Source organism: Dipodomys spectabilis, unplaced genomic scaffold (assembly GCF_019054845.1).
Source record: "Dipodomys spectabilis isolate Male_0828 unplaced genomic scaffold, ASM1905484v1 ptg000006l, whole genome shotgun sequence".
Lineage (NCBI taxonomy): Eukaryota > Metazoa > Chordata > Mammalia > Rodentia > Heteromyidae > Dipodomys > Dipodomys spectabilis.
In genome coordinates, this window is record NW_024870683.1 from 8,258,267 (window position 1) to 8,271,269 (window position 13,003).

Below are 13,003 nucleotides of genomic sequence, written 5' to 3' on the forward strand. Positions count from 1 at the left end.
TCAAGGCTAGTGCTCTACCACTTGAGCCACAGCGCCACTTCCGGCTTTTTTTCCTTTTGCTTATGTGGTGCTGAGGAATCGAACCCAGGGCCTCATGCATGCGAGGCAAGCGCTCTACCACTGAGCCACCTTCCCAGCCCCATCACTGATATTTTTTAAATTGAGAATTTCTACTTTCTTTTTGTAAACTTTGGCAAATTACTTGACCTCTGTGTCTTGGTTTCTTCATTTGTAAAATGGGTAGAATGCAAGGGGCTGGGATGTAGCCTGGTGGTAAAGCCTAGCATACTCAAAGGGTTTGATTTCTATTAGTGTTCAAAAAATCAAAGAGAGAGAGATGGAAAGGAAATTTCATTCTTGGTCATTTTGTAACTCTCAAATTTCAAATCACATAATGGTTTTACTTGTCTTTTGTGTAATTCTTTGGCTAGGACTTCATTACTACAGTGACTAGATGAGGTAAAAATGTGCATCCTTGTTTTTTGTGTCTTATACAGGGGTGGAGAACACTTTTTATGCCAACGACCATTTGTATATTTGTAGCATATAAAACTACCAATACAGACAGAAAGCCATGGGCAATGACAAGAAGCATCCATGTCTGTCCCATCATATATCAAATTATTTTTTAGGCTTTATAAGACTCATATACCAGACCTTTTTTTTTTTTTTTTTTTGCCAGTCCTAGGGCTTGAACTCAGGGCCCGGGCTTTGTCCTTGAGCCTCTCTGTGCTCTATTACTTGAGCTACAGTGCCACTTCCAGCTTTTTTCTGTTTATGTGGTATTGAGGACTTGAACCCAAGGCTTCATGCATGCTAAGCAAGAATTCTATCACTAAACCCATTCCCAACCCCTCCCCCCCCCTTTTTTCCTTGGTGCTGGTCCTGGCTCTTGAACTTAGAATCTGGGTGCTGGTGCTTAGCTTTTTCACTTAAGGCTGGTACTCTACCACTTGAGCCACAGCTTTTTGATGGTTAACTGGAAATAAAAATATCATAGACTTGGAAAAATCATATTAAGTGAAGAAAGCCAAACCCAAAGAAAGATAGGTTCCACGGTTTCCCTTATTTGCAATAATTAGTGTATATCTAGGATAATCTTAGCAGATGAGCAGAATAGCTCAATAGCTATATACATAGGGTGTATACTAAGTGAAATGAACTCCAAGACATGGACACAAGAGGTTTTTGTTTGTTGTTGTTTTTAATGTACTATGTGATTTTTTTTTTTGTTGATTTTGTATATTCTTTCCCCGTGTATCCCTGTTGTCTTTGTATTTGATCCTGGTAATCTGGTATTGTATATACATTTGTTTGAATTAGGGAAGGGAAGGGGAACAACAGAATGATGAGACAAAGGACAAGGGGGGAACCAATGCAACAGTGATATACACAAGACAATATGTTAGAAATGATCTGTACAACTTGGGGGGCAGTTAGGGTATGGGGAAGGGAAAGTAGGATAAAAATGAGGGAAAGGGTAACAAGTTTGACAACAAATTTAATTACTTATATAACTGTAACCCTCTGTACATCACCTTGACCAAAAAAAAAAAAATACAAAAGAAAGTATCACAGGCTTTCCTGCATGGGCTGGCTTTGAATTGTGATACTCAGATTTCAGCCTCCTGAGTAGCTAGAATTATAGGTGTGAACTACTGGTTTGTTGCTAGCTTTTATTGTATTTTTTTCTCTATTTCTTTGTTCTCCACACTCAAAGTTATAAAACTTTCTGAAGTTTGTATGTTATATATCTTTGTAGCCTTTGCACATTATTACTTAGAGAAAAATTAAATATTTACTGACATGAATATTCTTTTTTTGTTTGTTTGTTTTTTGGGGGGAGTCCAGTCGTGGGGCCTGAACTCTGGGCCTGGGCCCCATCCCTCAGCTCTTCAGCTCAAGGCTAGAGCTCTTAAGCCACAGTGCCACTTCTGGCTTTTTTTCTTTTTGCTTATGTGGTGCTGGGGAATCGAATCCAGGGCCTCATGCATGCAAGGCAAGCGCTCTACCACTGAACCACCTTCCCAGCCCTTTTTTGCTTTTTGATGCTAGTCCTGGGACTTAAACTCAAGCCTCTGCACTGTCCCCGAGCTTTTATGTTCAAGGCTAATGTTCTACCACTTGAACCACTGTTTCATTTTGTCTTTTTGATGGTTAATTGGACATATGAGTCTCACAGACTTTCCTGTCCAGGCTGACTTTCAACTGAGATCTTTTTTATTTTATTTTGTTTTGGGTCCGGTCGTGGGGCCTGAATTCTGGGCCTGGGCACTGTCCCTCAGCTCTTCAGCTCAAGGCTAGCGCTCTACCACTTGAGCCACAGCCCCACTTCTGGCTTTTTTCTTTTTGCTTATGTGGTGCTGGGGAATCGAACCCAGGGCCTCAGGCATGCAAGGCAAGCGCTCTACCACTGAGCCACATTCCCAGCCCCCTCCAACTGAGATCTTTAGATCTCAGCTTCCTTAGTAGTTAGAATTATAGGGGTGAATCAAAGCACATGCCTAAGTATTGGGACATTTTTATATTCCTTAAATATCTCCAATCTAAGATATTGGTTTAAAAATGAAATTCTTTCTTGGTGCTGTCAGTGGATATGGCAGTCACTTTTAAAACCTTTGTGAAGTTGAGATTGTCAAAAAGAGGACCCAGAGATAATCTGTCACCATCAGACAAATATGTCAGACTTAAGCATAACTTAAAGAAACCAAGAAGTGTTGTTAACGGGGTTCAGAGAAGATTCAGGGGTTGGAGCTTGATGGGCAACACTGGTTATGAGTAAAAATAAGAAAACAAAGCACTTGCTGCCCACTGTCTTCAGAACTTCCTAATTCACAGTGCCAAGAGCTAGAATCATACTATGTTGAGATTGCTGATGTTTTCTCTAAAAGCTCAAAGCCACTGAAGTCATCAGAGTTGCCATTTCCAATGCTAAGCTGCATGGTGAAAAAAATGAATAGACTGCTCATGTATACATTTTATTTTTGTTTAAATCAAAGCATAAAAACTGCAGGAAAAGAAAAACAATAAAATAAGACCACCCCTAGGTGTTTTGATTTGTCTTTTAGTCTAATTAAGACTTCTGTTGTCTTATCCACAGATAAAATAAGCAACTCCTCATACTCTAATGAAATTGAGCTATTATCCTCTTGATGTTCCTGATGTACTAAATTAACCCTAAGTTTTGCAATATTTTTACTTATACATGCCTTAAACTGCTATATTGTTTGTTTTCATTTGCATTTACTGCAATGTCATATTCATATTCATAAGACATTATTTTAATATGTAAGTGTATGAATAATGTTTCACCAATATATCTATTTGAATGTATTAGTGGGTCTTGAATTAGTACTTTTGGGATAGGAGCTTACTTTAATATAAAAGTGTTAAATCCTAAGTGCAGATGTTAGATCCAAACTTTAATATAATTTTTTTTGGCAAATCTAGTATTTTTGCAGTAGAATGAATATAGTAGAAAATGTCTAATTCCTGCTCAGTAGAGATTTGGCTTCCCTAATTAATATTATTTATTAACACTGTATATTCTTTGTTTCTCCTACTCTGAATTTCATTTTTTAGTTTTTCATGTATTTGCAAGTTGAAAATTGATTCAAATTAGGACTTTTATGCATTATTGTGAAATTTAATTTCACACATTATAGATTTTGAAATTTATTGTAATCTTGGCTCAGAACTATTGTTCCGAGTCACAGTGTAATACAGTCTGCTGGTTGAATCTAATTAAGGTGTCGTATCACTTGCATGCAGTATGTATCTTTGCCTAGAATGTTCTAAAATTCCTCACTTGGGAATAACATTTCCCTTGGTTCTTGGCTTGATTGAAAAACCCAGCAGTGTCTGACACACTGTATGTAACTCTTGTTTAAGAGTCAGATGTCGTTTATCTTTTGCATTTGTTGACTATTTTAACGAAAATGCTCAACTGCAATTTCCAGCATGGTTACTAATAGATTAAGGATTGATCTTATTAATGTTACCTATATTCATTTGCTATCTATCACTATTCAGAGGCAAGCATGACCATACTCCAGTTTTGGTGTACAATATATAGAGGCGTATAAATAATTAGTAAATGAAATTGAGTGGCTTGAAAGTAAAATTGCTTCTTTGAGTTGTTATTTATAATTTTAAAGAATTGAGCAAGGTGTCTGAGATTTATACAGTTACAGAGGTAATGGTAGTACTATGATTATGTGTTTGGGGAAATTGCTTGCCTTTCTTACAGCCATATGGAGAATGAACATTTCATGCCCACTAGAATCCCTAGAATTATCTTGCTTAGCCCACAGATCTTTCCCCTGCCCCCTACTTGGCTTTTACCTGCTCTTGTTCTTGCTCTCATTTACAAGGTAATTTTCCTTTAAATAAAGAAACAAGAATTTGCTGGTGGCACACACTTGTCATCCTAGGAACTCAGGAGGCTGAGATCCAGATGATTATTGTATGAAGCTATCACAGGTTATCTCCAAAATGACCACAAAAAAGTAGGGCTAGCGGCATGGCTCAAGAAGTAGAAAACAAGTTGAGTAAGCAAGTTGAGCAAGCATGAAGACTTGTATTCAAACCTTAGTATTGGGGCTGGGAAGGTGGCTCAGTGGTAGAGTGCTTGCCTTGTATGCATGAGGCCCTGGGTTCGATTCCTCAGCACCACATAAACAGGAAAAACAAAAAGCTGGAAATGGCGCTGTGGCTCAAGTTGTAGAGTGCTAGCCTTGAGGTGAAGAGCTGAGGGACAGCGCACAAGCCCAGAGTTCAGGCCCACAACTGGACCAAAAAAAAAAAAAAACCCAAAAAACAAAAAACCTTAGTATCAAGGGAAGGAGGCAAGAATTCTCTGTAAAGATTGAACAGAAACAAGGGTTAAGGGACACAGCTTGGTCGACACACAAGCTCATTTGTGGAGATGATCTTCTCCAGCAGAATTTTTCCCTAGCATCTATTCTAGAGACCTTGTTTATATGTGCTGTTCCTGGAGCTTGCACTCAGGGCCTGGATGTTGTCCCTGAGCTCTTTTTGCTCAAGGCTGGCACTCTACCATTTGAAACACAGCTCCATTTCTTGCTCTTTCTTTTTGTTGGTTAATTGGAGATAAAAGTTGCACAGACTTTCTTGCCTGGGCTGGCTTCAAACTGTGATCCTCAGATTTCAGCCTCCTGAGATTAGGATTTTAGGCTTGAGCCTCTAATTAGCCTTTGTCTACTTGTCAGATTCCTTAGATCTTCTAGTACAACATGGTAGAAAAAGTATTATATCACTTTTCTGGTCCTGTTTCTAAAGTGGTTTCTGCTCTATAATAGTGTTTTTCAACCTCCCTTTGTTGTTGACATTTTGGATCAGATGATTCTTTGTTATGGGGGGATGACAGGCATTGTATTTGTACATTTTGGGCATTGGAGGGACTTGAGCAGCATTTCATGACCTTTACACATAGTAACCCCAAAGTTGTGACAATCAAAATGTCTACAGAGAATCCCAGAGTTGCTAATGGGACAAATGAAAAGCAATATCTTGTAACATGGAATAAATGTTTAATCTTCTCTGAAATGTCTTAGTTTCTTCATTTGTGTAATACGGTTAATAATTCCTGCCTATTTCACAACATGGAATATGTATACTCATATTCTGTGCATTTAAAAAGTACTGTGCCCAAATAAGCAGTTGGGTTATGCCTGGCAGCAGAAGTCAGCTCTGGATGTTCTTTCTGCTGTTAACCCAGTGCAAAGAATGAAGCTGAGAATGTCAGGACAGTGTTGAGTCCTGGGTTTCATGGCTTGCTTGTGGACGGTACTCTACAAAAGTGTTGTGTGCAAAAAGGAAAGGTAAGTAGGTTTACTTTAGGAGGTTGTATGGCTAATTTTTTTGTTGTTGTTGTTGTTCAAGTACTAGGGATTAAACTCAGGGCCTGGTCATTGTCCCTTAGCTTTTGTGTCATAGTCTGCTGAGTGTTTTATCTGTATTAAATCATTGAATGTGCAATTTTTATACTTTTTATTTTTTTGGTGCCAGTCCTGGGGTATGAACTCAGGGCCTGATGCTGTCCCTAAGCTTTTTTGCTCAAGGCTAGTGCTCTACCACTTGAGGAGAGCCTCTGAAGAATTCCACAATTTTTAATTGTGTTATCAACAGTTCTGTTATTTACATTTTTGTATGCCAAATTATTTGGTTAGGATAAATTACTAGAAATGAGCTGCTAAATCAAGGATATATAATTTTAAATGCACTTACTAGATATCTGCAATGAATCTTCAGACAAGTTTATATATGTACCTCGAATTGTGTGTGTGTGTGTGTATGTGCGCGCGCGCGTGCATGTATGTGCGTGTGTATGCACTCCAGATCCTGAATTCTTTTTTTTTTTTTTCTGTCAGTTGTGGGGCTTGAACTCTGGGCCTTGGTGCTTGGGCCTTGGTGCTTGCTGTCCCTCAGCTTTTCAGCTCAAGGCTAGTGTTTTACCACTTGAGCTGCAGCACCACTTCCAGTTTTCTGAGTGGTTTATTGGAGATGAGAGTATCAGGGACTTTTCCTGCCTGGGCTGGCTTTGAACCGTGATCCTCAGTCAGATCTCAGCCTCCTGAGTAGCTAGGATTATAGGCGTGAGCTATCAGCGCCTGACTGAACTCTTAACTATATTTTTCTTTAATGATTGTCAGTTTGAAAGCCAGATATAATGTTATGAACCTGAAGTTCCAGCTACTTGGGAAGTTGAAGCAGGATTACTTGAGTCTAGAAGTTCAGGGCCAGTCTAGACACATAGTGAAACCCATCTCAAAAAAACAAAACAAAGGGGCTGGGAAGGTAGCTCAGTGGTAGAGCACTTGCCTTGCATGCATGAGGCCCTGGGTTCGATTCCTCAGCACCACATAAGCAAAAAGAAAAAAGCCAGAAGTTGGTGTTGTGTGGCTCAAGTGGTAGAGCGCTAGCCTTGAGCTGAAGAGCTGAGGGACAGTGCCCAGGCCCAGAGTTCAGGCCCCATGACTGGACCCCTACCTCCCCCCAAAAAAAGAGAAAACAAAACAAAGCAAAAAACAAAACAAAACAAAAAAACCCAACCACAAAAACAAAAAGGAAAGAGTCTGTCATCTTGATAGACAAGTGATGTCATGTTTTTAGTTTAAATTTACTTTAAGTCATATTTTCATTTTTATTAATTGTTAAAAATTTTTTTTTCTTCACTTTTGTTTTCTTTGTGGAACTAGAGCTTGAACTCATGGCCTTGTGCTTTCACTTGGACTCTTCACTTCCAGCTGGTGCTCTACCACTTGAGCCATACCTCTACTTCAAGCTTTTTACTAGTTAGTTGGCAATAACAATTTCATGGTGAGCTGTGATTCTCAGATCATAGCCTAGAATAACTAGAATTAAAGGTGTGAGCCACTGCTGCTAGGCTTCTTCACATTTTTTATTATTATCAATTATTGTACAAAGAGATTTCATTTAGATATTTCCATATATGTACATTGTACCTTGATCAAACTCTCCGCCTCTGTCCTCCTCATCTCCTCTCCCCTTCCCAAATCAATTTCAATAAGGCTCATTTTTCCATTTTCACTCAGGTCTATAAAGTATTTTGATCATATTCACCCGTCTTTTCCTTCTGTTCGCCCTCCCATTAGTTTTCCAAACCCTGGACAGGAACTGATTTATATTCCTGTCATTCATTTTCCCACTTAAAAGCTCTTACTTGGGAATTGGTTGGCATGGTCTTGGCTCATTTTCTTTGGGAATATATGCTCTTAATCTCATTCATTCACTTACTAAAAAACATTAATTGAGCACATTTTACATATGAGGGTCAGTGTTCTAGGTGAATAAAATAGCAAAAAATCTCTGATTAAGGAGCTTATATTTGAGTGTAGTGAGGCAGAAAACAAAATATGACAGAAGTAATAAGGACCGTGAAAAAGATAAGGTAATAAGGACTATAAGGCACATTAGGAATGGTTGTGGGGGTATGATTATAAACGTGGCTAAGGGAGATTCCAGTGGTATTTAAGTGGAGGTCTGAGGAAGCACAAACTCTGCCCTATATATGCCAAGAGCTGACAGGCTGAATGAACAAGACCCTGAGGCAAGATTATCTTTCATACCTGACTGTAGTTTGTTGAGGTAGGGGAGAGTGAGGTGAATTTGAGAGTAGCGAGGACTTGAGTAGATGTAGAGGCACAGACCACAAAGGGCCTTGGAGTCAAGGTAAGAAATTTGAGTTTCATTCTGAGGTGAGGAGCCATTGGAGAGTTTTGCATAGTGAAGTAACATGATGACTCAATGTTTTAAAAGAACATGGGTAGTTGTGAAACTAGACTTCGGGGGATAGGTCTAGAATCTGGGAGACAAGTTAAAAACTTTTTGCAGCAAGCTGCTTGAGAGATGCTAGTGGTTTGTATGAGCTTATTGGACAGGTAATGATGAGTGATTCTGGATATAGTTTGAACATAGAGCAACTAAACATTGATGAATATGGTATGTGAGAGAAAGGTAGTTAGTTAATTCATATTTTTTGCCTGATTAACTGGTCGAGTACTGTTGCTATTTATTGAGATGGGGAGAAATGTGAAACAAAGTTTGGTGGCAGTAGTGCCATTTTAATGATGTAAGACTTTTTTTTTTGTCGGTCATGGGGCTTGAACTCTGGGCCTGGGCGTTGTCCCTGAGCTCTTTAGCTCAAAGCAAGTGCTCTACCACTTGAGTCACACAGCACCACTTGCGGTTTTCTGGTGTTTAATTGGAGAGTCTTCTGGACTTTCCTGCCAAGGCTGGCTTTGAATTACGATCCTCAGATCTCAGCCTCCTATGTAGCTAGGATTATAGGCATGAGCCACCAGTGCCTGGCAAAACCTTTTTAAAACGTGATCAGAAGGTGGCTCAGTGGTAAAGTGCTTGCCTTGCATGCTTGAGGCCCTGGGTTTGATTCCTCAGCACCACATAAGCAAAAAGAAAAAAGCCGGAGGTGGCGCTGTGGCTCCAGTGGTAGAGCGCTAGCCTTGAGCTGAAGAGCTGAGGGACAGCGCCCAGGCCCAGAGTTCAGGCCCCATGACCGTACCCAAAAATAAAATAAATGTGATTCAAGTATGTTGTTGTTGTTGTTGTTGTTATTATTATTATTTGTCATTTAGGCAGAAAGTGGTTTTCTTCAATTTATTGTTAATCTGGTGGTGTTTTGCAATACAGAAATGTCAAGTTTTAATTTAGTCATGTTTTTATAGTTTTGGTTTGTGGTCACGTATAGAAAAAGTCCAAAAATAATCATCCTTGCTTTAAGTATTTTTTTTTTTTTTTTTTTGGGTCCAGTCATGGGCCTGATCTATGGGCCTGGGTGCTGTCCCTCAGCTCTTCATCTCAAAGCTAATTTTTTTCTGCTTATGTGGTGCTGAGGAATCGAACCCAGGGCCTCATGCATGCAAGGCAAGCACTCTACCGCTGAACCACCTTCCCAGCCCTGCTTTAAGTATTTTTATGGTTTCATATTTGCATTTAATTTGGATGAAGTTAATTTTGGTGTATACTGTGAAGTACAGTTCAGCCTTAATTTTTCTGAAATAATTACCTTGTTATCCTTGCATTGTTAAATTTGATACCTGCTATGAGAAATTATTGTATCATTTCCTCTGAATTGGGAAGAAAAGGGAGAGTGTGTGGCAGGCTCCGTAAAAGAGTATTTTAGTATGCATTAGGACTTAACAATGGCCTGGTTTTATCTTTGGTTAATGGTGTAGTGACCATAATTTTAGTACAGTAGGTTGTAGACATTGTCTCCTGTCTCCTCTATACTCCAAAACTGTATTTCACTTAGAAAGGTGCTTTTATCAGTATATCGCAATGATTGTGAATTCTCCATTATGAATCTTATGTTTTTAACCACAACCTTAACCACAGTCTTATCCTGATACTAAATATACTTTTATACTGCTTCATGTGCCAACTGGCAATTGCTGTGAATTATAAACTCCAGTGTGTGTTGGTAATACAAACTGAATATAGTGATATATGTACATACATATGCTGTCCATGTAATCATACTATGTATTCCTAAGCCCTGTAACATTTATGTTTTACACTATTAGTTTCTCTGTGCTTTAGTCCTTCCCTGATATAAGGACAACTTAGAGATAATTGTAGGATTTAGGTTACTGGATTTTTTTTTCTTTTAGGTAGTGGATTTATTATTATAACAAACATTAACTGAATCTTATTGTTAGGTGAAGTCATCAAACTTAGAATTAAATTTCTAGCACATTATACCTTAGAAATTTGTCTCAAAGTTGGTTAAACCTAAATCTCTTAAATATTTTCTTTGCTTTTTTGGTAGAGAGGGAAATATGATGTTCCCAAGTGGCTCTCTCCTAGTAGCATTCTGCTGCTTCAACAGATGTTACAGGTAAACTTTGTTATTTAAGTCATAGAAATCTGCTGTTATTAGTTTGGTCCAACTTTTTTTTGGCGGTATTGGGGATTGACCTTAAGTTTGCAAGGCAAAGTGTACCTCTGTTTACTTTGGTTATTTTATGTCCAAGCTGGCTTGGGCTGCGATCTTACTTGTGCTTCCCTGTGACACTAGGGTTAGAGATACCTCCTCCCAGTCAAAGTGCTTCCCTTATAACTGGGAAGATAGATGTGGCCCACTGTGCTCAGCCATTGATTGAGATGGAGTCTCATGAATTTTTATACTGGGCTGGCCTTGAACCTTATCTCCCAATCTCTGCCTATAAAGTCGATAGGATTACAGGTTTAGGCCACCGTGCTTGGCTTATTTGATCCAACCTTTAAGGTATTTATGGACCTTTTATTTGACTATTATCTGTTAGCTTGAAAAGGTTTCCATGTATGTATCTTGAAAATATTCTCTACTAAATCCTCTCTTAATTATGATGTAAACCTGTTTTTCTTTTAGATCAGGACAATATCTTTGTGAATATGAATTTTTTTTACTTTGTCTTGAGCATTGTCTATTTTCTCTAACTGGCTTATTCTACTCTCTATCCTTTCTTGTTCCCATTCTTGCACATTAGGTGTAAAATAGATAATGAATGAGTTGATGTCTAATTGATTGGGCCTTTCTCAAACTAGCATGTGCCCCAAATTGCCAGATGGTTAGATGGTTGTTAAAACACAGCTTGCTAGACTCCCTCTCTCCAGATTGTCTTTCAATAGAACTCTGGGGCATGACTGAGTATTTGTATTTCACACAAGCTCCAAGATGTTGCGATGCTCTTAATCTTAGGGCCATATTTTGAGAATGACTCAGTCAGTGGAATGAGGGTGAAAGGAAGGAATTCTGGAGTCTAGGTATCTACCTTAACAATCAGCGTACCTACTACCTATAAAATGGTAATGTTGTAAGTATGAAATGAGATTGATAAGAAACACTTTGAAAATATAAGTACCTTTTTAGAGCAGTTTTTTGTTCATTATGTATTCAGAATATCTTGCAGTTTTTCCATCTATTAAGCTTTCTCTTCTTTTTATTCAAACTTTACCTCAGGCTCACCCACCTTGATTAAGTAGGGCCAGACCACCAAATCTCCATAATGAGATTGAAAATGCCTCACTCTTTCTTCTTGACTCCAAAAAACTTAATCTTTGTTGATTAATTTTTCTCTCCTCACATTTGAAAAGTACAAATGGAAAAGAAAGGTATGCTTTTCAACTTGTTCTATGTGATTGTAAGCTCATTGGAGGTAGAGATTGCATATTCAGGATGAATGCCCTGCATGGTGGCTGCTTGAATATTAAATTGGTGAATATTTCCTGTGAATAGGTTTTCCAGCAAAAAGACTATTACATCATACAATAGATTGACTGAACTTCATGAATAATGTCCATACCAATGAAGTTCATGTTTGTTAAACATTTATCTTCCAAGCCTGTGTTGGTTGCTATAGTTTTCTTGCCCCTATTACCTTTTTGAAAGAATTTATTCCAAGGCTATTTTAAGGTCTTTGACAGCGTTTTTGTGATGATAAAGTTTACATCTGTTTTGGTGCATTTTGGGTTCTTAGTGGGGAAGATGTTCTGTTGTGTATTTGAAATGTTAATCTCTAGCTTCTTCTTAATGACCACTAGGTGGACCCAAAGAAACGGATTTCTATGAGAAATCTGTTAAACCATCCCTGGATCATGCAAGATTACAACTGTCCTGTGGAATGGCAAAGTAAGAATCCTGTAAGTAAAATGAAATCCAGTAAAACTTTCTTTCTAAAACTTGATGTGACCTACAGTGATATGGTCTAAATGTAGACAAAAATGCATTTTGTAGATTTACTCATCAGATTGGTGTTTGGAAGATTTAGAACTAATCATATACTTGATTGTTAATCTCTAGGACAGTAAGTAGTTGCTTTACCTAAGCCACAGGAGAATCACCTGGGATCTTAAAAAGCAATGCCTGTTCTCATCCTGGAACACTTACATGAGTACTTTTAAAAGCTCCCAGTGTTTCATGTTTAGTTGGGATTGTGAACAAGAAGACTCTCTGAGAATCTTGAGCAAGTGACTTAAATTTGCTAAACTCATTCATTCATCAGTAAAATGTAGATTTAATCAATTTTGCTTGCCTGATTAGTCAGGACATTATTTTAAACCTCACACATTTTAGTCTAAGGACCCTTTTAAACACTTAATATTTATTAATTTAGTAAAGGCTAGCTATGGTGGTATACACTTATAATTCTCAAACTTGGGAGATTTCAAGTTCAGGGCCAGCTTGAGCTCCAAAAAAAAAAGTAAAGTAGTAGTAGTAAACCTGCTACATACCATAAATAAATTTATTTGAAAATAAAGTTAGCAAAAAAGTGGCATGTTTTCTATCTTCTCAAACTTCTGGTTTTGTTGGTATTGGGAACTTCACCTCAAGCTTTTTAGACAGGTACTCTACTACTAGAGCCACAATTACAGCCCAGCCCAGCCCAGCCAGCCCAGCCCAGTTTTTGCTTTATTTTTCAGATAGTCTTGCATTTTTCTGTCTGCTGCCCCCACCCCACCT

At 38.3% G+C, this 13,003-nt stretch overlaps 1 protein-coding gene across 1 annotated transcript in view; it reads left to right on the forward strand.

Annotated features, from left to right (window-relative positions):
• Melk (maternal embryonic leucine zipper kinase) overlaps nucleotides 1-13,003 on the forward strand; it is an 83,622-nt gene that overhangs the window by 31,459 nt on the left and 39,160 nt on the right. The window contains exons 9-10 of the mRNA XM_042696263.1: nucleotides 10,331-10,399; nucleotides 12,085-12,183. Coding sequence (XP_042552197.1) covers nucleotides 10,331-10,399; nucleotides 12,085-12,183 — 168 coding nt within the window. The remainder of the gene's footprint in view (nucleotides 1-10,330; nucleotides 10,400-12,084; nucleotides 12,184-13,003) is intronic.